The 24,503-nt window shown below is 36.3% G+C and overlaps 3 protein-coding genes across 3 annotated transcripts; 2 read left to right on the top strand and 1 right to left on the bottom strand.

Moving 5' to 3' along the window:
• Positions 1-296: 296 nt before the first annotated feature.
• Positions 297-1,594, top strand: LOC133844302 (glycerol-3-phosphate phosphatase). The gene is made up of 3 exons (XM_062278219.1): positions 297-423; positions 482-1,254; positions 1,311-1,594. The coding sequence occupies exons 2-3, from the start codon at positions 482-484 to the stop codon at positions 1,501-1,503; spliced, it is 966 nt and encodes a 321-aa protein (XP_062134203.1). The 5' UTR covers positions 297-423; the 3' UTR covers positions 1,504-1,594.
• A 744-nt stretch (positions 1,595-2,338) lies between these two features.
• On the top strand, positions 2,339-4,730 carry LOC133844263 (glycerol-3-phosphate phosphatase). The gene is made up of 2 exons (XM_062278179.1): positions 2,339-3,155; positions 4,453-4,730. The coding sequence occupies exons 1-2, from the start codon at positions 2,410-2,412 to the stop codon at positions 4,628-4,630; spliced, it is 924 nt and encodes a 307-aa protein (XP_062134163.1). The 5' UTR covers positions 2,339-2,409; the 3' UTR covers positions 4,631-4,730.
• Positions 4,731-8,234: 3,504 nt separating this feature from the next.
• LOC133843472 (FMRFamide receptor) lies at positions 8,235-20,867 on the bottom strand. The gene is made up of 2 exons (XM_062277044.1): positions 19,847-20,867; positions 8,235-11,573 (listed from the first exon to the last, which is right to left on the bottom strand). Exon 2 carries the CDS (start codon positions 11,262-11,264, stop codon positions 9,579-9,581), a length of 1,686 nt encoding a protein of 561 aa, XP_062133028.1. The 5' UTR covers positions 11,265-11,573; positions 19,847-20,867; the 3' UTR covers positions 8,235-9,578.
• Positions 20,868-24,503: the final 3,636 nt, after the last annotated feature.

Below are 24,503 nucleotides of genomic sequence, written 5' to 3'. Positions count from 1 at the left end.
CTTCTTCTTGAGCTTTGCTGTGTACAATGTGGTGAATTTTTGGTTTGAGTTGATGTGCTGCGGAGAAATTGCCTAATGAACTTAATTAATGATTAGCGAAAGGTCTGCAATTTTATTTATTATTTGACAGTTACAAAGGCAGTCTAGCTGCACGCAATAAAGCGCGCCTCCTAAAAGTATGCAACGAATTTTACACAAAGTTTTTGTTGGTCCTGTCACAAAATTCCTTAGTGAAAAATCATTGCATACTTTTATGTGGCAAGTAATAATTATTTTTACTTGCGAGTGTACGTCATCAAAGACTCTTTTTGTCGCTTGTCAATCATTTGCTACAGCTGAAGTTTGCTTTATTTAATATTAAGCTTGTGAATACTTGAATTATTGTCGAATTGACGCTTTGAGGGAAGCTGAGCTGGACTTAGGGTATACACAACATTCAATAACACAATGTATATTCTCTATAAATAACAATTCAAAATAGATGTGTGCGGCTATGACAAACATACTAGTGAAGAAGGGAGTGTGTCAATTGCTCGCCTTGAACAAGTTCAGCATACAGCAATGGCTGAAGTGCATCGATACGATTGTCTTCGATGCTGATGGCGTGCTCTGGCATCGCGAGGATGTAATCGAAGGAACACCGGAGACATTTAATGCGCTGCGTGCAATGGGCAAACAAGTATTCATCTGCACTAATCATTCTGCCATGTCTGCCAATGGACTGTGCAACAAAGCGCAAAAAATGGGATTTCTTATCGGTGCAAATGAGATTTTATCTTCGTCGATGGCTTTGGCTCGCTATCTGCAGGAGCGGAAGTTCAAGCGAAAGGTTTTCATTGTGGGCGAACAAGGGATTGCCGATGAACTAAAGGCTGTGGGCATTGAGTCGCTGCCTATTAAAAAGGAGCAGATGCTAGGCAGCTCTTTGCAAGATCATGTGCAGCAGATGCAACTGGATGATAACGTTGGTGCTGTAGCTGTTGGCATTGATAGTCAATTGAATATGTTGAAAATGTGCGAGGCTTGTTGCTATTTAAAGGATCGTCGAATTCTCTTTCTGGCCACAAATCGTGATCGTGCTTTTCCTGCTTCACCAGGTCGTATGACTCCAGGAGCTGGCGTCATGGTTTCCGCAATTCAAGCTGCCTCAAAGCGCGTTCCCTTCACTTGTGGCAAGCCGAACACATTCATTTGTTCGCATCTCATACGCGAGGGCATCATTAACCCAGAGCGCACTCTGATGGTGGGCGATACGTAAGTAGACATATTTTCTATTATTTATTTTGACTTTACTTTAATTCTTTTTTTAGCATGTACACCGACATTCACTTTGGCTACAATTGCGGCTTTCAAACTCTTCTCGTTGGCACTGGCGTCAATAATTTACAAGATGTGGCTGCTGCTCAGAAATCCAGTAAACCAATGCAATATCAGCAGATTCCAGATTTATTTGTGCCCAAGCTTTCGGACTTACTGAAGTTTTTGCCATCTAGAAATGGTTAGACGCATGTGTTTGCTGCATTTACGAAATTAGATTTGATGGAGTTAGTGTTGATGAATGTAAAAGTCTTTGTCATTAAAAAATAATGAATAGAAGTACATTAAGTTTATAAAAGTATTATTACTATTACTATTTATACTGACAAACGTAGGCGAAAAATCGCATTGTAGTCGTGAACAAGACGAATAAAAATGTTAAATATAATATTTCAAAATCCGGTCCTCAAATGTCTTAAAATGACAAATCTTCATAGAAGAAATCATCGCAAAAGTTCTGAGCACTTAATATTGAAGTTCAGCTTTGCTTACGAGTACTTTCACCTTCTCAAAGCATATAAATTTGAGCAATAGCTCAATATGTTCTTTAAATTGATTGGTTTGGAATTTGAACAGTTTTAAATCAATGATGAACAAGTAAGAGACCTATAGTCGAGTGTGATCGACTGTGAGATACCCGCTATATGTTCATATAAACAGACAGACAGACTGACGTGGCTAGATCGTCTCGGCTGTTGACACTGATCAAGAATATATATGCCTTATGAGGTCGGACATGTCTTCTTCTGCCTGTCGTATACATTTGCTGCAGGCGTTAAGTTATAATACCCTTCTACCTTATGGGCAGCGAGTATAAAAAGTTGAATGCATAACTTTTCAAGCCGTTAATAGATATCAGAAAATCTTATTAAAGAAGAAAAGCCTGATAGGAATATAAAATCGTAGATCAATTTTAAGTTGGAATTAAACGATGATGAGTATTTTTAATCGACGTAATAAATATACTAAATAAATACTATAAATATACTGCAAAAATACTTTGACAAAATGTATGTAGGCGACAACAATGTTGTCAAATGAGTTGATTTTATAGAATTAAATATACATAGAAACCAAATTTGATACAAAGCAATGTTCAAGCAGAGTTTCACAAATCTGAGCAAGTTGCCAAAGCAACGGGTTCGTCAATGGCTGAGCACATTCGAGACCATCATCTGCGATGCTGATGGCGTGCTGTGGCACTTTAATAAGGCCATTGAAGGAGCGCCCGAGACTTTTAATCTACTGAAAGCCAGCGGACGACGCATGTTTGTTGTGACCAACAATTCGGGCGTTGAGAGTTCGGCGCTGATAAAGAAAGCCAGAAGTTTTGGTATAGAGCTAGATGACAATCATATGTTGACATCAGCCATGGCTATAGCTCACTATTTGGGCAGCAAAAAGTTTTCAAAAAAGGTGTATATAATCGGCGAGCCGGGAATTAATCATGAACTATCCAAATTCGATATTTGCTCATTTGCGGTTCAAAATGAACAGAGTGACAAGAGTATGCTGCAGTTTGCCAAGGAAATGAAACTGGATCCGGAAGTGGGAGCAGTTATTGTAGCCAAGGATGACACCTTCAATGTGCAGACCATAATGCGAGCCTGCGCCTATTTGCTCAACAATCGAGTGCTCTTTTTGGGCACCTGTTTGGATGGTGCCTATCCCATTGGCAACAATCGGGTGCTGGTTGGTGCTGGCGCCATGATTGCAGCAATTAAAACGATAAGTGGACGCAAACCTCTCATACTAGGAAAACCGAATCCGATGATGGTGAATGAGCTGCGCAATTGTGGTCACATTAATCCAGAAACAACGCTTATGATTGGCGATACGTAAGTGTCAGTTGAGCTCATAATTATACTAGCAATCCGTAAGGTAAATGAAGGGTTGTATTACTCATCTCCTTCCCCATAAAGTATATGCGTATATCATTGATCAGTTTCTGTCTGCCTGTCTGGTCGTCTGTCCGCATGATACACTGGTTTTCAGAGACTGTAAGCAATAGAGCTATAATTGTCTTTCTACAACAAATGTTTGTCATATCAAAAAAAAAATCTAAATCGAAATCAACTTTGAAGCTATAGTTTTTGGTATACTCTCGTACACAATGATGACTACAGTACTTATGACTTATAAATGGGATAAAAATTGATTAAGTTATTTAAGATATCATTTTCAAATTTTAGTTGCTTTTCGTTGATAATCTGCAATGGTAAGATATATTCATTTGGTTTATTTTAAAAATACTACAGCGATGTTTTGTTAAATCGATATACCAAATATAGTCTTCGGTATATTTTAGAATTTTTTTTGGTATATATAATATTTTAAGAATAATACCACAATGTTTTGTTATATCGATCGACCAAATATAGTTTGCGGTATATGTTAGTATTTAACGGTATATTAATTTGCTATGTTTCAAGAATAATACCACAATGTTTTGTTATACTTATATACCCAATATATTATTCAGTATATTGTAGTATTTATGGTATATTAATTGGGTATATAGTATATTTACATTCGAGTGTATTCGAGTTTTTAGTATATTTGGTATATTCCAGTTTTGGTATATTAATGCAGCAATGTTTTGTTAAATCGGTATACCAAATATCTTCGGTACATTTTAGAATCTTTTTTTTTTGGTATATTACTTTGATATATTTTAAGAATAACACCACAATGTTTTGTTATATCGATCTACCAAATATAGTTTGCGGTATATGTTAGTATTTAACGGTATGTTAATTTGGTATGTTTTAAGAATAATACCACAATGTTTTGTTATCTTTATATACCAAAAATATTATTCAGTATATTTTCGTATTTTTTGGTATACTAATTTGGTACATTTTTACATTCGAGTACATCCGAGTTTTTAGTATTTTTGGTATAATCATTCGGTATATATCTCACAGTCGAGCAAACTCGCCTTCGGTACATTTCAGTTTTTTTTTTCTCGATATATTCATTTAGTATATATCTCACCGTCGAGCACATTTGACTTTGGTATATTTTAGTATTTTTTCGATATTTTAATTTCGTATATATGTATTTAACAGTCGACCACACTCCACTGTAATTTTCATACTTGTGTGTATATCTATTAATGCTCTTTTTTCACAGTCTAAAGACGGACATATTATTTGCCCATAACAGCGGATTTCAGTCCTTGTTTGTGGGCACGGGTGTCAGCACTGTCAAGGATGTGGAGGCGGCACGTTGCAGTGGCACGCAACAAGGCATGGCCATGGTGCCGGACACTTACTTGCCAGCGTTGGTTCAACTACAGGAATTTGTTTAAGCCGATCAAACCGCTTTTCCAATTGTTATTGCCGCATACAGTTTCTAAATTAGCATTGCGTAAAATCAATACAGAATTTTATCAATAATACACAATCACATTCCCAGTTTTTGCTTGTTGTTTGCTGCCGCCACTTTTGGCTGTCGTCTGAAGTGCTTGTGGCATCCTTGTCAAAAGTTGTGCACAAGTGCAGTCGCCATATATGTAACTCGGCACATTGTCATCGTTGCCATGTCGCCATGTGGTTTGCCTTCTGTACTCTGTCTCTTTCATTTCCTCTTTTTTTTTGTCGTTACACCCATGCACTTAAGGTTGAACCGAGTGCCGAGTGGCAACTGCTGTGCCTGCCAGCAACAGACGACGACGACTGAAATACAGCAGAAAAATAAAATAAAATGGTGACCAGTGGCTAACAGTTGACGACAGCTGCGAGCGGCATTAAAAGTATGGCCGGAAAAAATGTGTAGCATACTTTTCAACGCCGCGCATTTTCCCCATATGCGCTTAGCGCTATTGTTGTGCCTTATGTGCATGTGTTGAGCCTTGAGTGCGTTGAGTGTGGAATCATTTGGGAGATTTCGTTGTAGCACGCTTCTTAGCAAGCCGCACATTTGTGCACTTTGCAAAAGCTTTGCTTTTGTCGTAGTTATTTTGGGCTTTTCGAGTGCATGGATTAGCGGCTTGCACAATGCATATACCAAGAAAATCCTGCTGTGCAAATTCCAAAAATGAACAGACAAGAGCTGCTTAGAGCTCTTCAAATTCGCGTTGTGCTTTTTGTGGCTAATTTATGAAGACAAGATGAATTTGAAATGGATTCGGTAAGAAAAGAAAAAGTTGAAAATGAGAGAGCTACAAATTTTAGTTCATTTATTATATATGATAAACACGAATAAGAAAGCTTGATTAAGGACAGTTTTTTATATGTTCAGTTAACACTTTTCGAACATATAAGTCGAGAAGAATAGAAAATGTTTTTTTTTGCAATGTCATTTCTCTTGTTTAAGTCAAAAGAAAAAAATACTCATTCATTCGCTTTCTAAGTGACAGATTCTCTGATATTGAAACATCTTCAATGTTATTATAAAGTTATTAAATAAAGTTTGAATAAGTTATAAAATGATCAAAACAGTCGCCCACATGTCTGCATCTTACTTAATGTAGAACATGTTTAGCTTGCTCAATAGGTAAACAGGAAATTTATGATGGTATACAAATTTAAAAGAAAGTGAAAGTAAACTGTTTTATACTCTATGCAGCGGATATTTAAGTTGTTTATATTCTTTTTATAGATTGCGATTAAAGTAACGTGTATCAGCTAAACACATTTCCATAGAAAAAGGTAGCAAAGCTTTGCATAATGTATGTGGGATAAAAATCTGTAGCATACTTTTAAGCGCACATTTGGCTTAAGGCGTCAATTGACCTTTTAATACGCACCGCAAACATGTTAAATTTTGTATAAAGAGTTGAATTTACATAGATAAGCAGCAGCATAGGCGTAGGATAAAAGTCCCACACAATCAGATACTTCCGTGTGGCACGTGGCAGTTGTAAAATGTAGAAAAAATTCATACGAGTTTCACATACAATTTGTTTACGATTGATTTGTTAGAGTAACGCAATTTCGTTGCGAAAAATTTACATTTGCCATTTATTTGATATCCGATTGTGTGTTCTGTTTTTTGTGTAGATTGTTTCTTGTTGTTTTTTTTTTAGGCATACACGCGCCACGAGGTTTGCTCTAGATATTGTGTCATTGTTTGCCCGGCATTGTTTGTATTCCGTCTATAGGCAGAACGTCAAACAAAGACAAATACTCATACTAAGGCGACACTACGTTTAAATGCGTAGTAGGCGTGGAGAAGGAGGCCTGCCGCTGTAATTGTGACCGTTCAACGCTAATTATATGAGTAGAAACTGTGACTGCCAGTCGGCAGTACTTATACTTAACTATATTGCCGTGGGATGGTTAAGATGTTGATAGGCAGATAGCAAATGGGAAGCAATGACGACGTCATACTCGAGGCGACTCCTTTTCACTTTTGGGGCGTAAAGTGGAGCCTGGGGAATTTGTACTTTATAAAGCGGAAGTTGAGTGTATGGCATCTTGGGCTGGGGCATTGTTTAAGTAGTTTACGCAAAAAATGCCTTGAAGAGGAAGTTTTTGGTGTGTTGAATTCGTGTTGAACTTCAACATCACGTGGCCAGAGATTAATTAAATGTGAAGTTATACAGCTTCGATATGCTTGTTACTGACAAAGGCACGCTAATTAATTAACAAACAGGCTGGTAGGGTCAACACTTTTGTCTCTCATAGAGGGAGAGGGAGAGGAGCATAAAACAAAGCCGAACTTTATGTATCATTTGTCAAAAACAGCGGCCAACACAATACGAGAGAAAACCATAAACTCATCATCATCTTTTGTCGGTGCTGGCGACCGATAATCCCTGTGGCATTAAAAACACATCAAACTGTTTAGACTCGACGACAAACAGAAAGTCATCAACACTAAAAACATAAAAAATGCGAGAGCGGCAACAAAATAACTCTACTGAGGGTTGAAGTGGATGCTGTGCAGCAGAGCAGCTCCCACTGTTGACATTATCCAAACTGATTTATAGTCTTTATCACAAAGCCAAGCGACACTCGAATGCGGCGAGCATAATAAAGTTACAACAATAGCAAACACACACAACACACAACGTCAGACATTTTGTCGCTGTAGCAAATTTTCATAGCATACTTTTGGGAGCGTCGCATAAACGTGCCAGATTGCTTGGCGCTTCCCCTAATTTTATCCCCCGTCTCACTTTGTATGCATAAATTTTGCAATTTTAATTAGTTGTGCATCTATTTGGATCTCTCGTTTTCGTTTTCGCCCTCAGCTCACGTGTCACTCGCGTAATTCAATTGAGAGCGCTTAAAGCGTGACCAAAGGATGTGCTTGGATTATGCTCAAGAAATTTCCACATTACTTACAATTTTCGCAGGGTGTTTGGCAGTCGTTCAGTGCATAACTTTTAGACTCTACTGTTGGTCTTATGATTATTATTAAAATGCCTTTGTTGGTGACATAAACTCCGAGCTCTTACCACGTGCTTAGCATAGGCAAATGCGTAAAGCTTCTCTAAGCGCCTGACGTCCAGCTTTGCTTGGCTTCTTCGTCATCGTCAACATCAGGTGCTGAGCTTGGACCCAGTTGAGCAGTTATTTTGCTGGCCACGCCCATTGTGGGTACTGCGCTTGTAAATTGAATTGTAAGTGGCCATTAGAATGTGCTCGTTACCATTTTCAATCTGTCTGCCACAGTAAACTTTAACTATAACGACCTGTCTCGAGAGAGCTATTCAAATGTGAATAATTTATCGCCATGAATTAAATGCAGTTTTCGGTTTCAATTGCGCAATTTTTAAATGTATGTTTTTATTGAATCTCTCGAGCAAATATATTTAACTTGAGTGTTTTCGATTAAAACTAAACTAAAGCTAATTTAAATGTATTTCGAATTTTATTATTTTTGTGTGTGTTTTTTTATGCCATTTATGCTTTGCATTAGCTAATGTAATTATCAATATATATTGTATATTAGTTATTTACAAATTAGTTTCGTTTTATAGAGTAGCAACGTTGTTGTTGGGAGGTAAAGTTTAAATAAATTCAATTTCTGAACACCTGAAAATGTCTTTTACCATAGAAAAGCGTATGTGTGTGTGTGTGTAAACATGTTAAATTGAGCTACTTGTGTTGATGAGTTGAGTTCTTTGGGGGCAAAACGAGCCATTTAATCGAATTTATGGTCCTTCTTTTGTTAAGTGAACTTTGGGTTTAACTTTTCAACTTTTTCCTGACAACTTGACATATTTGCAGCGTCGCATCCAAAGTCCAATCGACAAAAAATATGAACTGCTATCGATAACAAAAAAAAAGAATATAAAACTTTTTTCTCTCTAATTTAAGGTCAGCCAATCGGCAAAGAAAGAAAGGTCGGATGATGAACAGAAGATGAAAAGAAACGAAAATCATTTATCAAGTTTTGGTTGAAAAATGCAGTGCAGAAAGTATATTTAATTAAAAGCGAAAACTTGACGCTAATAAATAAAAGTTTTTCGCCTCGAAACATTGCTGGGTCAGCCGCATTCCGGACTTGCCCCTTTTTTTTTATATGTATTTTGTATTTTGTATTTTGCTTTGCTATTATCTATGGCGTACGAAAAAGTTTTACAGCTTAATTTAGTGCAAAATTGTAACAAATTCAATTGATTGAGTAACAGACAGAAGAAGCTCGCAAATAATCAAAAAGGGTTTTGTGTTATTTTTGTTTTGCAATCAAAAAAAAAAGTACAGCAAAGTCTTGTCAAACACACGACTAGAAAGTTTTTGAAAGGAATTTGTTAGACAAATTGGCAATTAATTAAACACAATCTGTAATGTTGACCGAAGAGTTTCCTTTGTGTTTCTATGATGTTATTTTTATCACATATATCTAGGACGTACTTGTTAAATCTTGCACACTTAAAAGTAAAAGTTGAGAGTGACTTTCTCTAGCTCTAGTTTCCATATATATGTATTTACATATGTATCAGTCTAGCAAATCGACTAAAGCTAACTGCTCAACCTGGACTTATGGAAGTCAGTCTTTCATTTAGAAAACTGCTAGCTGGATGATAAAATAGCGAAAACAATTGATTGAAATTTTGATAATCGATTGAGTGTGTTATCAAGAGTTTGCTGTACTTTTTTTGTGATAGAAAGTTAGAGGAAGAGAGAGAGAAGAGAGATAGTAACACTTAACGCTTATCACAAAGTAACGCGACGCTTGGCGCGCTCAGTTAATCATATAGTATATTGTAATTTAAGTAAGTTTATAACATATTTTTGTTGTTTGTATATAGTATTTTCCGTATTTACAGATTATATATATGTATATATAGACATGACTAGAGTTTAGAACCCAGACGACACATGGCCCAACTTCTTGCCATCCACAGTCCAATCCAAGCCGAGCGCCGTATTATTGTTGGTTGTCGAATTCGTGGTGGAGACGGAACGCTGAAGTTCACGTGGTCCCGGATAGTAGACAACGGGACCCGGCGAGGGAGCGCGATTCCGTTTGATTTTCACCAGACCTGGCGACCCGGACACCTGAGTGAGTCGGACACTGTTCATCGAGCTGTTGTTCGCCCCGCCGAGACCGCCACCGCCGCCCCCCGTGGTCACCAGGTAGGTGGTTGTGGTGCTGCGTTGGGTGCCGTGACGTGAGAAGCGGCCGGACGATCGATGGTTGATCGTGCCATCGCCGTTGTTCGATATGGAGCTCTCGTAGTGTATAAGATCCGGTTGGTCACGACTCAGGCGTCGCTTGAAAAAAATGAGTAAAAAAATGCGCTTGAACTTTTCTCCGAAGATGATGTAGATCAAGAAGTTGACGCTGCTGTTGATCGTGATCAGCAGATTCGAGAGTTTCGTCAAACGCGGATCGATCATGTCGTAGAATGCCTCCGAGATGTTCAACACCAGCGGCATAAAGTTCAGCATGAAGAACACAACCACGACACACAACAGCATTGTGGCCAAGCCGATCTCTCGCTTCTCCGATCGTGACAAACGCTGACGCTCGCGATTCGCATGCTTCACCTGTCGATAGATCAAGCAATTTAAGATTGCCAGCGTAAGGAACGGGATGATATAGTTGACGATCAGATAGCACCAATGGATGTAGATGTTGATGTAGGCGGGATTGCGACGCAGCGGCGACGGACGCACACAGTGCAGCACTTGCGTCGTGTTCGGTGGCGTATACGTAACGGTGAGCACTTCCCAGAAGCGCGGCATGTTGTACGCCAACGCAAAGCAGACGCACACAATAAAATAGATCTTGGCACGTCCATAAGTGCACAGAGCACGTGCCCGAAGCGGATGACACACAGCCACATAGCGTTCGAGTGTCACGGTGAATGTCATGTAAATGCTCGCAGTCTGCGCAATCATGCCGATGGGAAACATGGCAGGGGAGATGAACGGATACACGTAGTTGTAGTAGCCAAAGAGATACCCTGTATAGGGATATATCGAAGGTATGCCAAAGAGCAGCATCGAGCTGATGATCAGCATCGTGTCACAGCGCGCTAAGCCCGTGAGCAAATAATTGATGCTGCTGCGCATTTGAGGACGCGACAGAATAATCATTGATATCACATTGCCCAGCAGTCCAAGCACGCAAACAATGTTGAGTATAACTCCGCATACCCAGAACTCAATGCGAGTTTCTTCTTGATCGGGATTGTACTCTTCCTCGCAGGTTCGCGTCCAATTCGGTTCGGCCATCTCGTCGTACATGGGAAACAGATCCGCATGGCTGCCATTCACGTTGCTGTAAGTGTTGTGCATATTCTCATAGTTGCTGTTGTGTGTCGTCGTGTAGTTGAACAGCAGCAGTTGCTGCCCGGCATCGTAGAGCAGCGGCATAAGTGTGCTGCCCGTGGTGTCGGCCAATTCGTAGCGCATCGCCTGCTCCTCCTCCTGACTCTGACCCGTGACGCTGGCCAGAAACTGATCGGTATTGATCGGCGCCGCATCGTATTCGGCGGATGCTGGCGGTGGCATAATGCCGGGTCCATCAGCTGCCTGCATTGGAAACTCTACGACTAGCTGGCCTGTGAGTGCTCTGGACTGTGCAGCATTTAAGCATTTAGTTTGCCACAACTGCGAGTTGTAGTAACATAAATTGTGTCGTTATAGTTGCTCTTGCTCTTGTTGGGGGTCACACCTGTGCCACGTTCGTGGATGTATCCTTCGTCCTGTGGGCGCAGTGACTTTGACTTTTTGCTAAACGCTTTTTGCCAGCCCGTTTTTCCTTCCTTCCTTCTGGCACTCACTTAATAGTGTTGCCTCTATTGTTGTAGTTGTTGTTGTTGTTGTTGCTTTTGCTGACACTTTAAGCTGCAAAAGAGGAAATGAAAAATGGAAGGTCTTTAGTTACACGACGTTGCCATTGTTGTTGTTGTTTTGTTGGGGTCTGCTGACCAACTTAGCGCTCAATTCGTATAGAACATAAAAAGTTTTTGGCCGCAAAGTTGCTTATTTGTTGCAGCAATTGAAGCAGAAACTAAGCGTGTCGAAGGTTTTTAGCAACCAGTCGACTATTAGTTATTTTGCTCCCCACTAAAATGCGACACGTAACACAGCAAAATTTAACACATACTTATAATTCAATTTTTCAACTTTCAATGTTGAGCAATAATTGCAGGGCTCGTTCGAAGAGCTTGAGTAATTAATCAACAACTGTGGTTTTGTTGCCACGTGCAGTGTTAATTTATATGAATGTATGGAATTTGTATTTATTCCTTTAAAAATAAATAATGCGGTACGTTGAATACTTTTAAATTAACACAAAGTAAGTTAATTGTAGCGTGAAATAAAGAAAGTTTGACTTTAAAAAATAACATGGAAGTAAGAAGTTAGTCAAGCGTGCTCGACTCTGCGATACTCGCTACCAATTTTGGTAAACAAAACAAAATGGTGCTGCATTAATTTAAGAATATACCAAATTAATATACCTTAAAAAACACTAAAAACTTTTTTACGCATATTGATATAGTTCTACATTTTAAATATACCATAGAGTGTCAAATATACCAGATTGTCAGCTGACGCAACTAAGACCCCTAGTGTGTAGGCGCTTATTTCCATACAAAATTATTTCCGAAATAACTTTGACAATTTTTATCTAATCGCAATCACATTTTTAGGAATCATAAAGACTGTAATTATTATTGTAAGTACCAATAATCGCGACAATTGCTTTTGCCTTTTATTCGATTTTATCGATATGCGGGGGCGTGGCCAAAATTTGAAGCAAACTTTATCTGTGTACAAACATAACAAGTGATGTCGGACAACTATCTCTTATACTTTTTAAGATAAAAGTGTTCATACAGACGGACGGACAGACAGACGGACAGACGGACATCGTCTCAGTTGACGCTGATTAAGAATATATGTATATACTTTATGGCTTCCTAAATGATTCCTTATACCTATTACATACATTTCCTGGAGGTACAATGTTATAATAGCCTTCTGTCTTTTCACATATTTGTAGAAACTTAATATTGAAGTAAAATCTATTCCTTACACTTAGTTTACAGACTCAAATTGTTTACGCTATTAAGTAGATAACTCTTATTCAGATTAAAGATTCGTATTATAGTTATTATTAATTAAGTATTTTTCCTCCTTTTCACAGTTAGTTTACTTTACAGCTCTTTTACAGTTTTTGGACTTTCATTACATTAGATATTCACTTAGTTTATTTTATCACTTTTTTGCTAATAAGAAATGGAAATATTTGGCATGAAATTTAAACACAATGTGATGCTAAACTTGAGAAAGGCAAAGTAAATAAACTGTAGAAAAAAGGTTCTCTCTTGACACTTTCAATAAATCCTTTTTCTGCCAGTTCTGATTGTTAAGTAAATATATTCATTGAGTTAACAGAAAGAGTAACAATGCTCAAGCTTTTAAATGAAATAAAATAATGCGTTGAATTCTTTTGAATAAACTAAAAGTGAGTTAATCGTTATAAAAATTGTCTTTTCAAGTTGAGAAATTTTAAATCTTGAAATTTTGACTTTCATAATGAACATGCAGTATATTTAACTAAATATTGAGTGAACATAAATAAGCAAAATATTACTTGAACTACTTCTTAATGGCTTTTATATTAAACGAGCTTATAAGTGGGGAAATTCTTAGACCTCTCACCACGCTTATTTTCATTTCTTTGTAAACAAACCCATTGTTATTTAGACACTTAATCAATTAACTAGCTGTAGAAGTTATTACGAGCGCCACTTAAGTGACACGGCATTGATAGTCAAGTTACCTTGTGTTGTGCCACCTTTTCAAATAGCAATCAAATTAAAGTGCCCCCAATTCGGGGCAGACAAACACACTCCCACAAAACACACACAATCACACATATGTCGGTTGATTAATTCCAAAGCCCACAAAAATTAGGGCTTCGGATAAATCAGCCTCAAAACACGAACGAGCGCATTATAATAAAAAGAAATACAACCGCACGCATATCGTATAATCAAATCAATAGAACAGCTGCCAACGTTCATTCTTCCTCTCTCTCTCTCTCTCTCTTGGCTCTGTCTCATTCTCACTGAGTTTTGGCATGATTTGTGGTCGCTAAAATAAAATAAAATGCTCTTGTTGCCATTGCGGTTGTTGTTGTGAGTGTGTCTGTGTGGTTTTGCGGTTTCAAACGAGCTGTGACTCATTGCCGTGTCCAACATGACGTATGCGTGTTTTTTGCATGCAACATTTGTTATCGCAGCAAGTGCAGTGAATCGCCTTAAAACACAAAAACAGTATTTTGCACTAAACCATAACCGTAACCACAACTGCAACTAAATTGTTGTAACTGTTGTCGCGTGGCTTGGTAAATGGCAAACGATTTGTTGCGTATCCGCCATGTGGTCAGCAGGTGTCACTGAGCGTTTAACTACTGTCAAAGCAGAAGCTGGGGAGTCGCATCTGTGTCGCTTCTATGTCGCCTTGTTAAGACGATTATGGCAATTAGATGCTAGAATTGTTCAGCTGTCTCTGTGTGTGTGTGTGTGTGGCCATTGACCACTCTTCTTCTTCTTCTTCTGCTTCTGCTGCTCCTTGTGTTGACGATTTTGGGGTCGCAGCAATTATAACGTCAATTAGTTTTAATACTCTAGACCCTTTTTACCACTTACTGTCCACTCCACTCCACGCACGTGCCTCTGGCCTTTCATGATTTTTATGCTTCTGACGTCGTCGACCCATGAGCTGGTGTTTGGTCAAAACCAATTCGTTTGCTATTCGCATTGCCATTGCCAACCGTGACCAAAACCCTTTTGGACTGCCAACTTTTTATTGTTTTCATTTACAGTTTCTCAACATTTTTGTTGCTCTCACATTATGGCGACAGTTTTTCCATTTACCACACACACAACTTGCCATGTCACACAAAAAGTGCTTTGAATTTTTCGTTTTTGTTACAACTAGTTGGCTACATTGCTTCTGGCATGTTAATATGCATCAACTAAAAAAAAACACAGATTAGAACGTGTGTATTTTATTCCCTTGGCTTTGCAAGCTGTTTTTGTTTGATTTTATACAAAAAATACTTTTCAATTCCGTTGGGCATGTTTCGCTTGGTAAATAAATATTTCAATTCAATTTATATTTAATTTTTAACTAAATTTTCATAGTTGTCCTAACAAATTTGGAGTTAAAACTACATTTTAAATATGAATATATTGTAATTTGTAGAGCAACACTTTTAATTTATTTTTTGCATATATGCAGAAACTACAAAAAATAACTGTTTTTTGTTTGATTTTCCGATAACAAAAATGACAATTTAGTTGGGGATGATTGTTGGCTTTAAAGGAATGAAAAGAAATTTAGTTCTAATTAAATTTCTATAGATCACTCTTAGATTGTACCTCTGAATGAAGGAATGAAAATTGAATTTTTCATTCTCTTAATATATTCAAATCTCAATTTTTGTTTAAGCTGCAGTTATTAATGCATATGATTTATAAATATGCTGTAATTTGAGAGAATAATTTGTATTTATTTATGTTAAAAATATCAATGCACTCATATGTTTATCACCGTGTATAACCAATTATGTAAAATTACCATACATAGTCCTGAACAAATAGTCAAAGCAAAATGACATGTATCTTTCCTGATAAACAACTTTGCCCAATAATCTTCTTGCGAACAAGCAGAAGTAAAGAAAATCAGACTAACGTAATGTAAATTATTTTGATTTTCAGAATACAAATTTCTACTCTTGGTTTAATCTTTATTTGATTATATCATTTTATTGAATATTAAGTTAAGTTGAAGCGTTAGTTGGGATTGCTTATTCAATATAATTTCGTAGCCTGAAAACTTCAGTTGCTCTGGCTTTGCACTTTCTACACAAATATTTAATTCACAGTGACAAACAATAATAAGTAAATAAATAAATACGTTGCATAAATGTGTATTTATTTTCTAGCTTATATTTCATAGTTGAACAAGTAAATCTGCAAACAAGTTAATAAATCAAATGTCAAGTTTTCAATGTTAAATGCATTTACAGCAGTATGTATGTTTATTTTACATGAAATTCAATACCGAATTGCATGCAAAATACAAATTACTAGAATTTCTTCTATGTACTTAATTAATAATCGCTTAATTGCAATTGCGTTCGGTCGCAATTAATTGCATGCTAATAGATATAAATATGTTTCCATTTAATGAGCATAAATTACGATAATTTACAACTAACACTATGCGTGCAATTCGAGATTGAAATTCCAGCTGTGAAATGCGAATTGTATCAAGTGTCCTTTAGTGTCTAGAGCATGAGTTAATTGGAATGAAATGGGGAGATAATTAAGAGCATAACACAAGTGTAAAGTTCGTTTCGTGGAATTGTGTTAATTTCATTTTCTCATCGCTGACATTCATGGGGAATGCATTCAATACTCATACGCCCCATTGGCTGGCGCTGTATTGAATTGATGCGAGAATGGGAATGAGTGTCTTGTAAACAACATGCTGTCGTTTGGATAACAATAGTTGCAATTAATGTTTCATTTTCGAAATGACATTGAATTTAATTGTTTTGAAAGCAATTTGCATTTGAAATTCCAGCAGAAGAAACGTGTCCTGCAAAAGGTTTCCATAACATTTTCAGCTGCGCAAACTATGTGCATGTTTTGTGTGTGGACATGCTAAAGTTTTTTGCTTCTTTGCCGGCTAACGAGGCGACTGACAGTCTGCATTTCATTTCCCTTCCCCTCTGCCCTTCCTTTAGACAAGGTTTCTTCTTCACTTTTTGGTGCTTTGGTATGTGGGTGTGAGATATTTGGCATGTGCTCTTTTATATTATAAATTCGTATATATATAAGTATATTTTTGTGTCGCGCGTTCCTTTCACTCCAATCGACTACTAGGCGTATACTTAATATTTAAATGTGCGAACACAACTGTTGGCTAACGCCCATTAAAAGCAGCAAACCATTATCTACGCATAATTTATCACATTTTAGTTTAAAGCCGCGTAAATTAAAACGAGATAAATAAACACAAATTTGAGTAAATAAAAGTTGTTTGGTTTCAACTACGTTCCACCGCAGCAGACAAACTGCGCTAATTCAATAATATTAATTGCTGTTAATTAAACAAAGAATGTTTGAGCATTGCGATCCAAACGGAAATGCTGTTAGGTTGAGTATATAAAATTCATATAAAATGTTTGCAAAGAAATGAAATTTTATATTAAATTGAAATTTTCAATTTCAGTTTGATTAAGAGTCATTTAAAATTTTGTATTTATCATTAAAGAAATACGCTTTATATTTAATTAAACAAAAGTATATTTGCAAGTTTTTGATTAATTACAAATTGAAATAAATCTGTTTCATCAATACGAAAGTTTGAGAGAGTTGAGTATATAAATTTTATATAAAGTATTTGCAAGGAAATGAAATTTTATAAATTTAAATTTTCAATTTAAATTTGATTGAAAGTCATTTAAAATTTTGTATTTCTCATTTAAGAAATACGCTTAATATTTAGTTAAACAAAAGTATATTTGCAAGTTTTCAATTAAATACAAATTGAAATTAATCTGTTTCATCAATTTTTGAATACGAAAGTTTTGAGAGCATTACAATGAATTAATTTTCGTCCACAATAGTAAATAGAATCGAGAGTATTTACAATTTTGTGTGTAATTAAATTTGAAACTTTCTCTTTCAAGTTGGAGTCGCTTTGATTTGAAGTGCTTTGCATTAATAGCAACTTAAAGTTTTATGGAACCAAAACTTTTCAATTTGTTTTCCCTTTAAAATGAAAGAGACAACGCCTCTGTTTGTGGGGCCAATTTGTGTGTGTGTTTTGCTTTGGCTTTTCTCAGGCATTTTTTCGAAATTTATTTAATTAAAAGCTTAAGTATATTAATTTATGCGACTGTAAATGATGTGGTGCCCAGCTAAGTTAATTCCCATTGTGTGTGTGAATTTTTCCCCATATGCGACACAAAGTTATCAGCGATTTTGGAGGCATTGTTGTCGGCGGCTGCTGAGATGAGTTGAGTCGAGTCGGCTCGAGTAATTTATGGATGCATGTGCTGTTGTTGTTGTTGGGGGGTATATAGAATTTATAGCATGCGACAAGAGAACATATAAATTGAAATAAAATATATTCTATACGATGAGATATGCTCAACTGAGTGTGAGTACGATTCTTGAGTATCTGCGTCTGCCATGAAAAACGCGGCGATATTATAATTATTATATATTTCAGCGTTTTGCTTATGAAAACATGCTCAAGCATGAGAAAGACAGAAAGACAGAGAGAGAGAGAGAGACTAAACAACTCTTGCGATTTATTTTTAGTTGACAGTTTCAAGGCTTTTGCTTTTGCTCAGCGAAAGCAAAGCAAACACGAAACATGAAATATTTTGAAAGAAATGTTGTTGAACAAATTCGCAAGCAGCATAGGCCATAAACTCATCGCACTCTCAAGTTGCTTCTTCCATTTACATATTTTCTTTTCTTTTTTTTTTGGCCATTTTAATGAGCGCAATGCAATGCGCGCTTGGAATGCACAAGGATCACAAAGGATAATTGTGGAAATTCGCGCAATTTGATTGCTCAATGAGCACGCAGGTGCCCTTCACGCATGTCCTCTCCATAAAGCTGCTGATTTATGCTCGAGTACGTCTATTATCCCATCCATGTGCTTGCTGCTTTCCTCATCCTTCCATCCTTAATAGACAGTCAGACATTCAGACAGTCGTGCATAACTACGAGAGTATTTGTCTGGTAATGTGTTTTGTGTGCCCCATTATAGACGACGCAGTTGTTTTTCAAATGCTACGGCTGCCTTTTATGTAAATGACTGCTGCTGTTGCTGCAGTGTGATATGCGGCGTACCATGCAGCGTATACTTAATAATCTCGACATTAAGTGGCAGCACTCACAAAGCCACAATTTGCAATGCATCACTTAGCCTCAAGGCCTCGCTTGCTAAGCTTAAGCTTAGAGCAGCCTTTCGACCTAAGCTCTGCATTCAAATTCCAATTTAAATGCTTCCAAAAAATATATTTTCAATGTTTCTAAACCAGGATAAGTGAGTGTGAATTGCACTTGCTTATGGTATTAAAATTCATTTGTCAATTTCAACAAAAACAATATCTGCAGCACTAAATAATCTAAAGTATCAGATGTCAGTTTTATTTACTTAAGAGAGGATTAAGTGTGGCATCTTCCAATAAATTTTATTCACATTTGATTGCAGTTTTCTTAAAATAAAATATTATCAGCCTATAATAAATTTGTTTTGCTTTAAACTGAATTGGTTTTTAATATTTAATCAAAACAAATAAATTATTGTTTTGCTTTAAATTCATTCCTTTTCAATATTTAATGAAATCAAATAAATCACTTTATATTTTCTAATTGGCAATATCATAAAAATAAGTGCTGGACATTAAATCGCATTAAAAATAAATAATAAATAACAGCTGAACATTTTCTAATCTGCATTAAAGTTGCTTAAATGTTTACATGATTTCAGTTGAATGCGCCTCAGGCTATTTACCTTTCCTTTACATATTTTAAATAACAAGCCGCGTGTTGTTTTTTCATATTTCCTTTTTTTTATTATTACTCATACTTGCAATAGACAAAAGACGAAACAAAATTAAAGCAAATCACTCAAAGTGAATGAGAGAAAGAGATTCTTGTTTTGCAAAGAAATTTAATTATATTTGTGGTGCGTGTTGAGTTTAAATGGTTTATAGCTTTGTACCTTGATTCGATTTAGAATTCAAGGCATAAGGATAAACACATTGCGTATGCAAATGCTTATTGGCAATGATAATCTCAAGAACTTTCATTTTGGCATTCAACAACATCGTAAAAAGTCACTTGACATTTTTCTCTGTGTTGTGTTGTGTTGTTCAAAGAAACATTTTTATGTCGTTCTTCATAAATTGTGAAGACAAAAAAAATACACGACATTCGAATACGCTTTTGCAGAAGTTTTAAAGTGATCTGATTTTTGGAAATTATGGCTACAGGGTATTTGGATTTGTGTATAGCATAAACATGTTCCACGTTTTTTTTAATAGGCTTATTACGATTTTATTCAGTTACCTTGGGGGAAAATTTAATTTACAACGTGTACAACTGTCTCCTTATCTCAGAATCTCAGAATCTCTGACGTTCTTCGTGTATTCCGAGTATGCATTCCAATGGGGGGCTGCAGCTCATTTGTTGCCGTGATTACTCCCAGGCGCCTTTGCGTTGAGTCATTTGCATATTTCATACAAGAAAAATGTCAACCATCAATGCCGAGGGATGCCATCACTTAAGGCTAATTACCAGCCATATATGGCGCGATTAAACACACGCACACTGAACAGCGACACCTTTTTTCTCACTTTGTATACGAGTATGATATTTTTTATATTCTTTAACTTGGAATTTCGAATTTCACGTTGACAGAGCTAATTTGTTGTTTTCTTTTCTTTTCTTTTCTTTTCTTATGCTCGCACTCTCTTGTTATTAACACAAAACGAATAAACGTATATTTTATTTATTTATAAATTGATGTGCTGCTTCTCTTTAGAATTTCCATCTGTTTTTAATTTGCTATCAATTGTGGTATTATTGCACTTTCTTTCCACTTTCCACTTTTCCTGTTTATGCTGCTTTTGGTAAACAAACTTTTCGATAATTAAATTGAGTACTTTGATTTTATTATCATGCACTATATTTTGCATTTGTCTTGATAAACACAAGCAAATATCGCACTCTTTCTCTCTCTTTCGATTTCTCGCACACACTTTTCTTGGCTCTCGCTCTCTCACTTTAATTGGCTCGATATTGCCATCTTGCTTGCGGCTTGGCAAGTGATATTATTATGTATATTTTTAAACACACCGCGTCATACACAAAAACAACACTTCGGTTCTCCGTTTAGATGCCCTGAGGCAGGTCCACGTTGCGCACGACCACGTTGAACGCTGACAGCCAACTGCGCCGCCAAACGAATTCAGTCAGCTTTTCCCGGCTGCCGCCAATTGAATTGTTCAATTGCATTACGCATGCGCCATGTTGCCAGGCTCGCGGTGTTCGTTCGTTCGTTTTGTGCTGTTCGGCCAGCTGTTTGCATTTCATTCATAAAAACCATTTGGCGCCAGTTACTACACTCGCTGTGTTGTCGGTGTTGAAAGCGTTGTTGCAACATTGTTGCCCAGCCACATACAAAGTGAAAGTGGCAAGTTGCGGTTGCATGTGCATATGCCTAGTAATTGCCCACTGGGCAATCATCTTTAATGTTTCAAATGAATATTAAATGTGTGCGCTATATGAGAGAATTTTACTTGCATTTCCACACTTTTTACTGCGAGAACTTTGCACATTTTCACTGCTCGGAAATGCAAAGTCAACGACACTGATGGCAAAACTGAAATTGACTTTGCTCTGCGCGTCAGACTAGGCAATTATTTTAATGCTCTCTGGGCACTTTCTTTTTGTTTATGAACGCTTTTCTAGGAAATTGTTTTAATTTCTATTTTCGAGCACTGAAAGCCAAAGATTATAAATTATCGTTCTTGTCAATAACAGATGAGCTTACTTTTTATTGCCTCTATAGGTAGGATGAAACTTTGTGCTCCCAGTAAATATATGAAACAAACAGAATGATTTAATTCCGACACTATGAAACATATACATTCTTGATCATTCTGACTGTCTGCATGTCTGTCTATCCTTACAAACATTTATTGTAGATCTCAGGGACTATAATATAACATATATTACAACTACAACTTCTAATTTTTGCACGCAGTTCAACTTTGTTTTACATTTTTGCAACGTTTAAGTTGACACTTTGCCATATGTTATACTTTATATTTGAACGTAATAAAGTTTTCGGTAATAGTATATCGTTATACCAAATATAGTTTTTGGTATATTTTTGTAATTTTTTGGTACATTCCTATTGTATATTTTTAGATAAGTAACTTTTCTTTAAAGTGGCTAGCGAGTATATCACAATGGATCTCACTCCACTGTGGTTTTCTTACTTGTTTGAATGTGCAATTTCTAACTATAGTTATTTTATACTCTCAATAGAATTATTAAACTTATATTTATCTTTAATTCCACATCATAAATAATCCTAACTCTATATATATGTGCATCTAAATATTTTAAGTAAACTTTGCTATTGGTTTATTGGCTTTTCGATATGTTTTTGTCAGTTTCCTGCAAACTGTCAATATGCAAAATGTGAACTTCTAAAACATGCATATCTCTTGGAAATTTTCCAGCTAAGTTTTATTCTTCCCCTTTGTGCTATAATAAATTCAGTTGAGCCAGCGTCAAAGTCAAATATGTTGCCACCTTTTTTGGGGGCAAGTAGCAGCTGTCGAAGCCAAAAAGAGAAAAGCCTAAACTCCTTTGGCGTCAGCAGGAGCTAAGCCCAATATATACGTATATATGCTGAAATTCAATTGAAGCTGCTTTTGACGCATTTGATTATTAATTCTTGCCTTCATCGTTTTCTTTTACTTCATTCTCTCTTTTGATTTCGCTTGGGTTTTCCGCACACGCTTCGCGTGAAAAGCCATAGTAAAGAAATGCCGCAAAAAAAAGTGAGAAGAAAAAGCGTGAATATTAAAAGTTCAGGCTGACGACAAAAGCTGGTCACAGCAGCGGATTTTTCGGATTTTATACTCTGTAGAAGAAAAGAAAGGCAGAGCATATTTATTGTGTTTGCAGCGTATTTGTTAGTCGAGCGAACCTTTTGGCATTGCTCCCACTTATTTTTGTTGTCATTATGCGGTATTTTCTTGCAAGAAAATGGGGGAAAAATAGCTAAGCAAGAACTATATATGTTATGTTTTAAATATATATATTTTTATTATTTGTTGGATACGCGTGCGGGACCAAGTGGCGCCTCTTTGGCTGAGCTGTCAGGCATCTTGGCTCTGCATGGTTTTATGTTTAGCTGAAACAACAAACTTGAAGTGCTTTTTGTTGCTTAGCCTCTGCTCTTTGTTCGATGGGGTTTACGAGCACATCTCACATACGAGTGGAATAACAATATCGGGATTGTTGCACGATGACGAAGTGCGCAGCGTACGAGTATGCGAAATACTATTTTTATATAGTCAAGTCATTGCCAGCTGACATTGCTTCAGACTAATTTCATTAAAGTTGCCCAATTTGAAAGCTGAGGGGAATTTCGAGTTGGTTTAGTCGACGGGGTATCAATAATACGGTATCATCGCAGGACCAATCGAGGAGTGACAATTACACAGCTCTGTCAGGGAGTCAGGCCACCCATTGGCTTGAGGATTTATTGGCAACTGACCGCAGACCGAAAACTTAATACGCATTCAGTGGCTGGGAGATTTACGCTCGACTCTTTCGGCGTGCCACGACTGATAAACTAAACTATCCTAACATTCCCCTCTCAACTCTCTCTCTCTCTCTCTTTCTCTGTGGCAGCTGCCAACTGCCAGCTGTTTGTCCTCGTCCAACAAAAAGTAGTAAAGCGAACATGAAAATTGACTTAAAACCAAATGCAGACGACGCGATGGCTGAGTGAAAGCGTCTCTGCTGCTGCATCTGCAGCATGCAAGTCGCGACAGATTACTGAAGCTATCATTTATTTTTTCCTGTTTCCTCCTATTTACCAAAATCTGCACAAAAAGCAATTGTGCTTTTGGCCCAGAGATGTGCGCGATGCCAAGTCTCGTGTATTTTTAGGGCAAGTCAAGCCAGAGGAGCTGCAATGGCAGCAGAAATTACAATCTAAGGACAATGCGAGTTATGCATGTGGCTGACAAGTGTCATAACAATATGAGAGTCAAGATGGATGAAATTCGAATCGGTTTAGATATGAATGCACGTTGAGAAATGTGGAATTCATTTTATTTTCCAAAATTTAAATTATGTAAGAAATTTATACAATTTATGAAGAGAATGTCTGAAACTTACTTCAGTGACATATTTCTGAAACAAAAAAATTATAAATATATAAAGTATAAGAGATAGAGCTATAATGTTTCGATAGTACTTGTAATGTCGAACTTTGATAAAGAAAATTATAACTATATTCCTTAAAATTTGTTAGTCATCTGACAAAAAATGAGTTATTTATGAATTACTTTTGTATAGGGAAAAAAGACTACTTTCTACGGGTCTTTGTTGCTTTTAATGATATATTTTGTAATAGTATATATATAGTATATTTTGAGTGTAGTCCTATATAATTATAAATTATTACTGCAATATTTTGCTTTTATTAAAAATATTACAGCTTTCTTACTTGTTTTTTAATATTTTTGAATTTATGTAGTCGTTGCTAAGCTTCTCAAATTTGATTACAAAAATAATTAAAATGTTATAATTTCACAATTTCTATTTGAAATATATAAACGTGTGTAATTGATGCTTAACTTTTTATAGAATCATTTTACTATACAATATAACAAGTGTTTGACTTGATGTTGATGAAAATAATGTCGAAAATTGATTTTAATTAATATGTATAATAATACTTTTATGATATTGTAAAATAATTAAACTCTATACATCAACTATGAATAATAATTAAAATTTAACTATTTGATAATTCCTTTCTTAAAAAGATGTTTCAATTTATGTATCTATTATTTCGCCTTCTCAAATTGATGAACTCTTCATTTCTATAACAGATTATTGAATAATGTATCTTAATTTTGCTCAGTGCACACGTGTGTCGGAGTTACACATACATCGTTGCTGACACGTAATT

Source organism: Drosophila sulfurigaster, chromosome 3 (genome assembly GCF_023558435.1).
Source record: "Drosophila sulfurigaster albostrigata strain 15112-1811.04 chromosome 3, ASM2355843v2, whole genome shotgun sequence".
In the NCBI taxonomy this organism is placed as follows: Eukaryota; Metazoa; Arthropoda; class Insecta; order Diptera; family Drosophilidae; genus Drosophila; species Drosophila sulfurigaster.
The sequence above is the reverse complement of the archived record's forward strand: the minus strand, read 5'-3'. Positions and strand labels throughout refer to the sequence as shown.

Coding starts and splice junctions, on each gene's coding strand:
- LOC133844302 (XM_062278219.1), top strand. CDS start 482: ATGTGTGCGGCTATGACAAACATACTAGTGAAGAAGGGAGTGTGTCAA. Junction 1,255..1,310: donor ACTCTGATGGTGGGCGATAC/GTAAGTAGACAT, acceptor TTCTTTTTTTAG/CATGTACACCGACATTCACT.
- LOC133844263 (XM_062278179.1), top strand. CDS start 2,410: ATGTTCAAGCAGAGTTTCACAAATCTGAGCAAGTTGCCAAAGCAACGG. Junction 3,156..4,452: donor ACGCTTATGATTGGCGATAC/GTAAGTGTCAGT, acceptor CTTTTTTCACAG/TCTAAAGACGGACATATTAT.
- LOC133843472 (XM_062277044.1), bottom strand. CDS start 11,264: ATGCAGGCAGCTGATGGACCCGGCATTATGCCACCGCCAGCATCCGCC.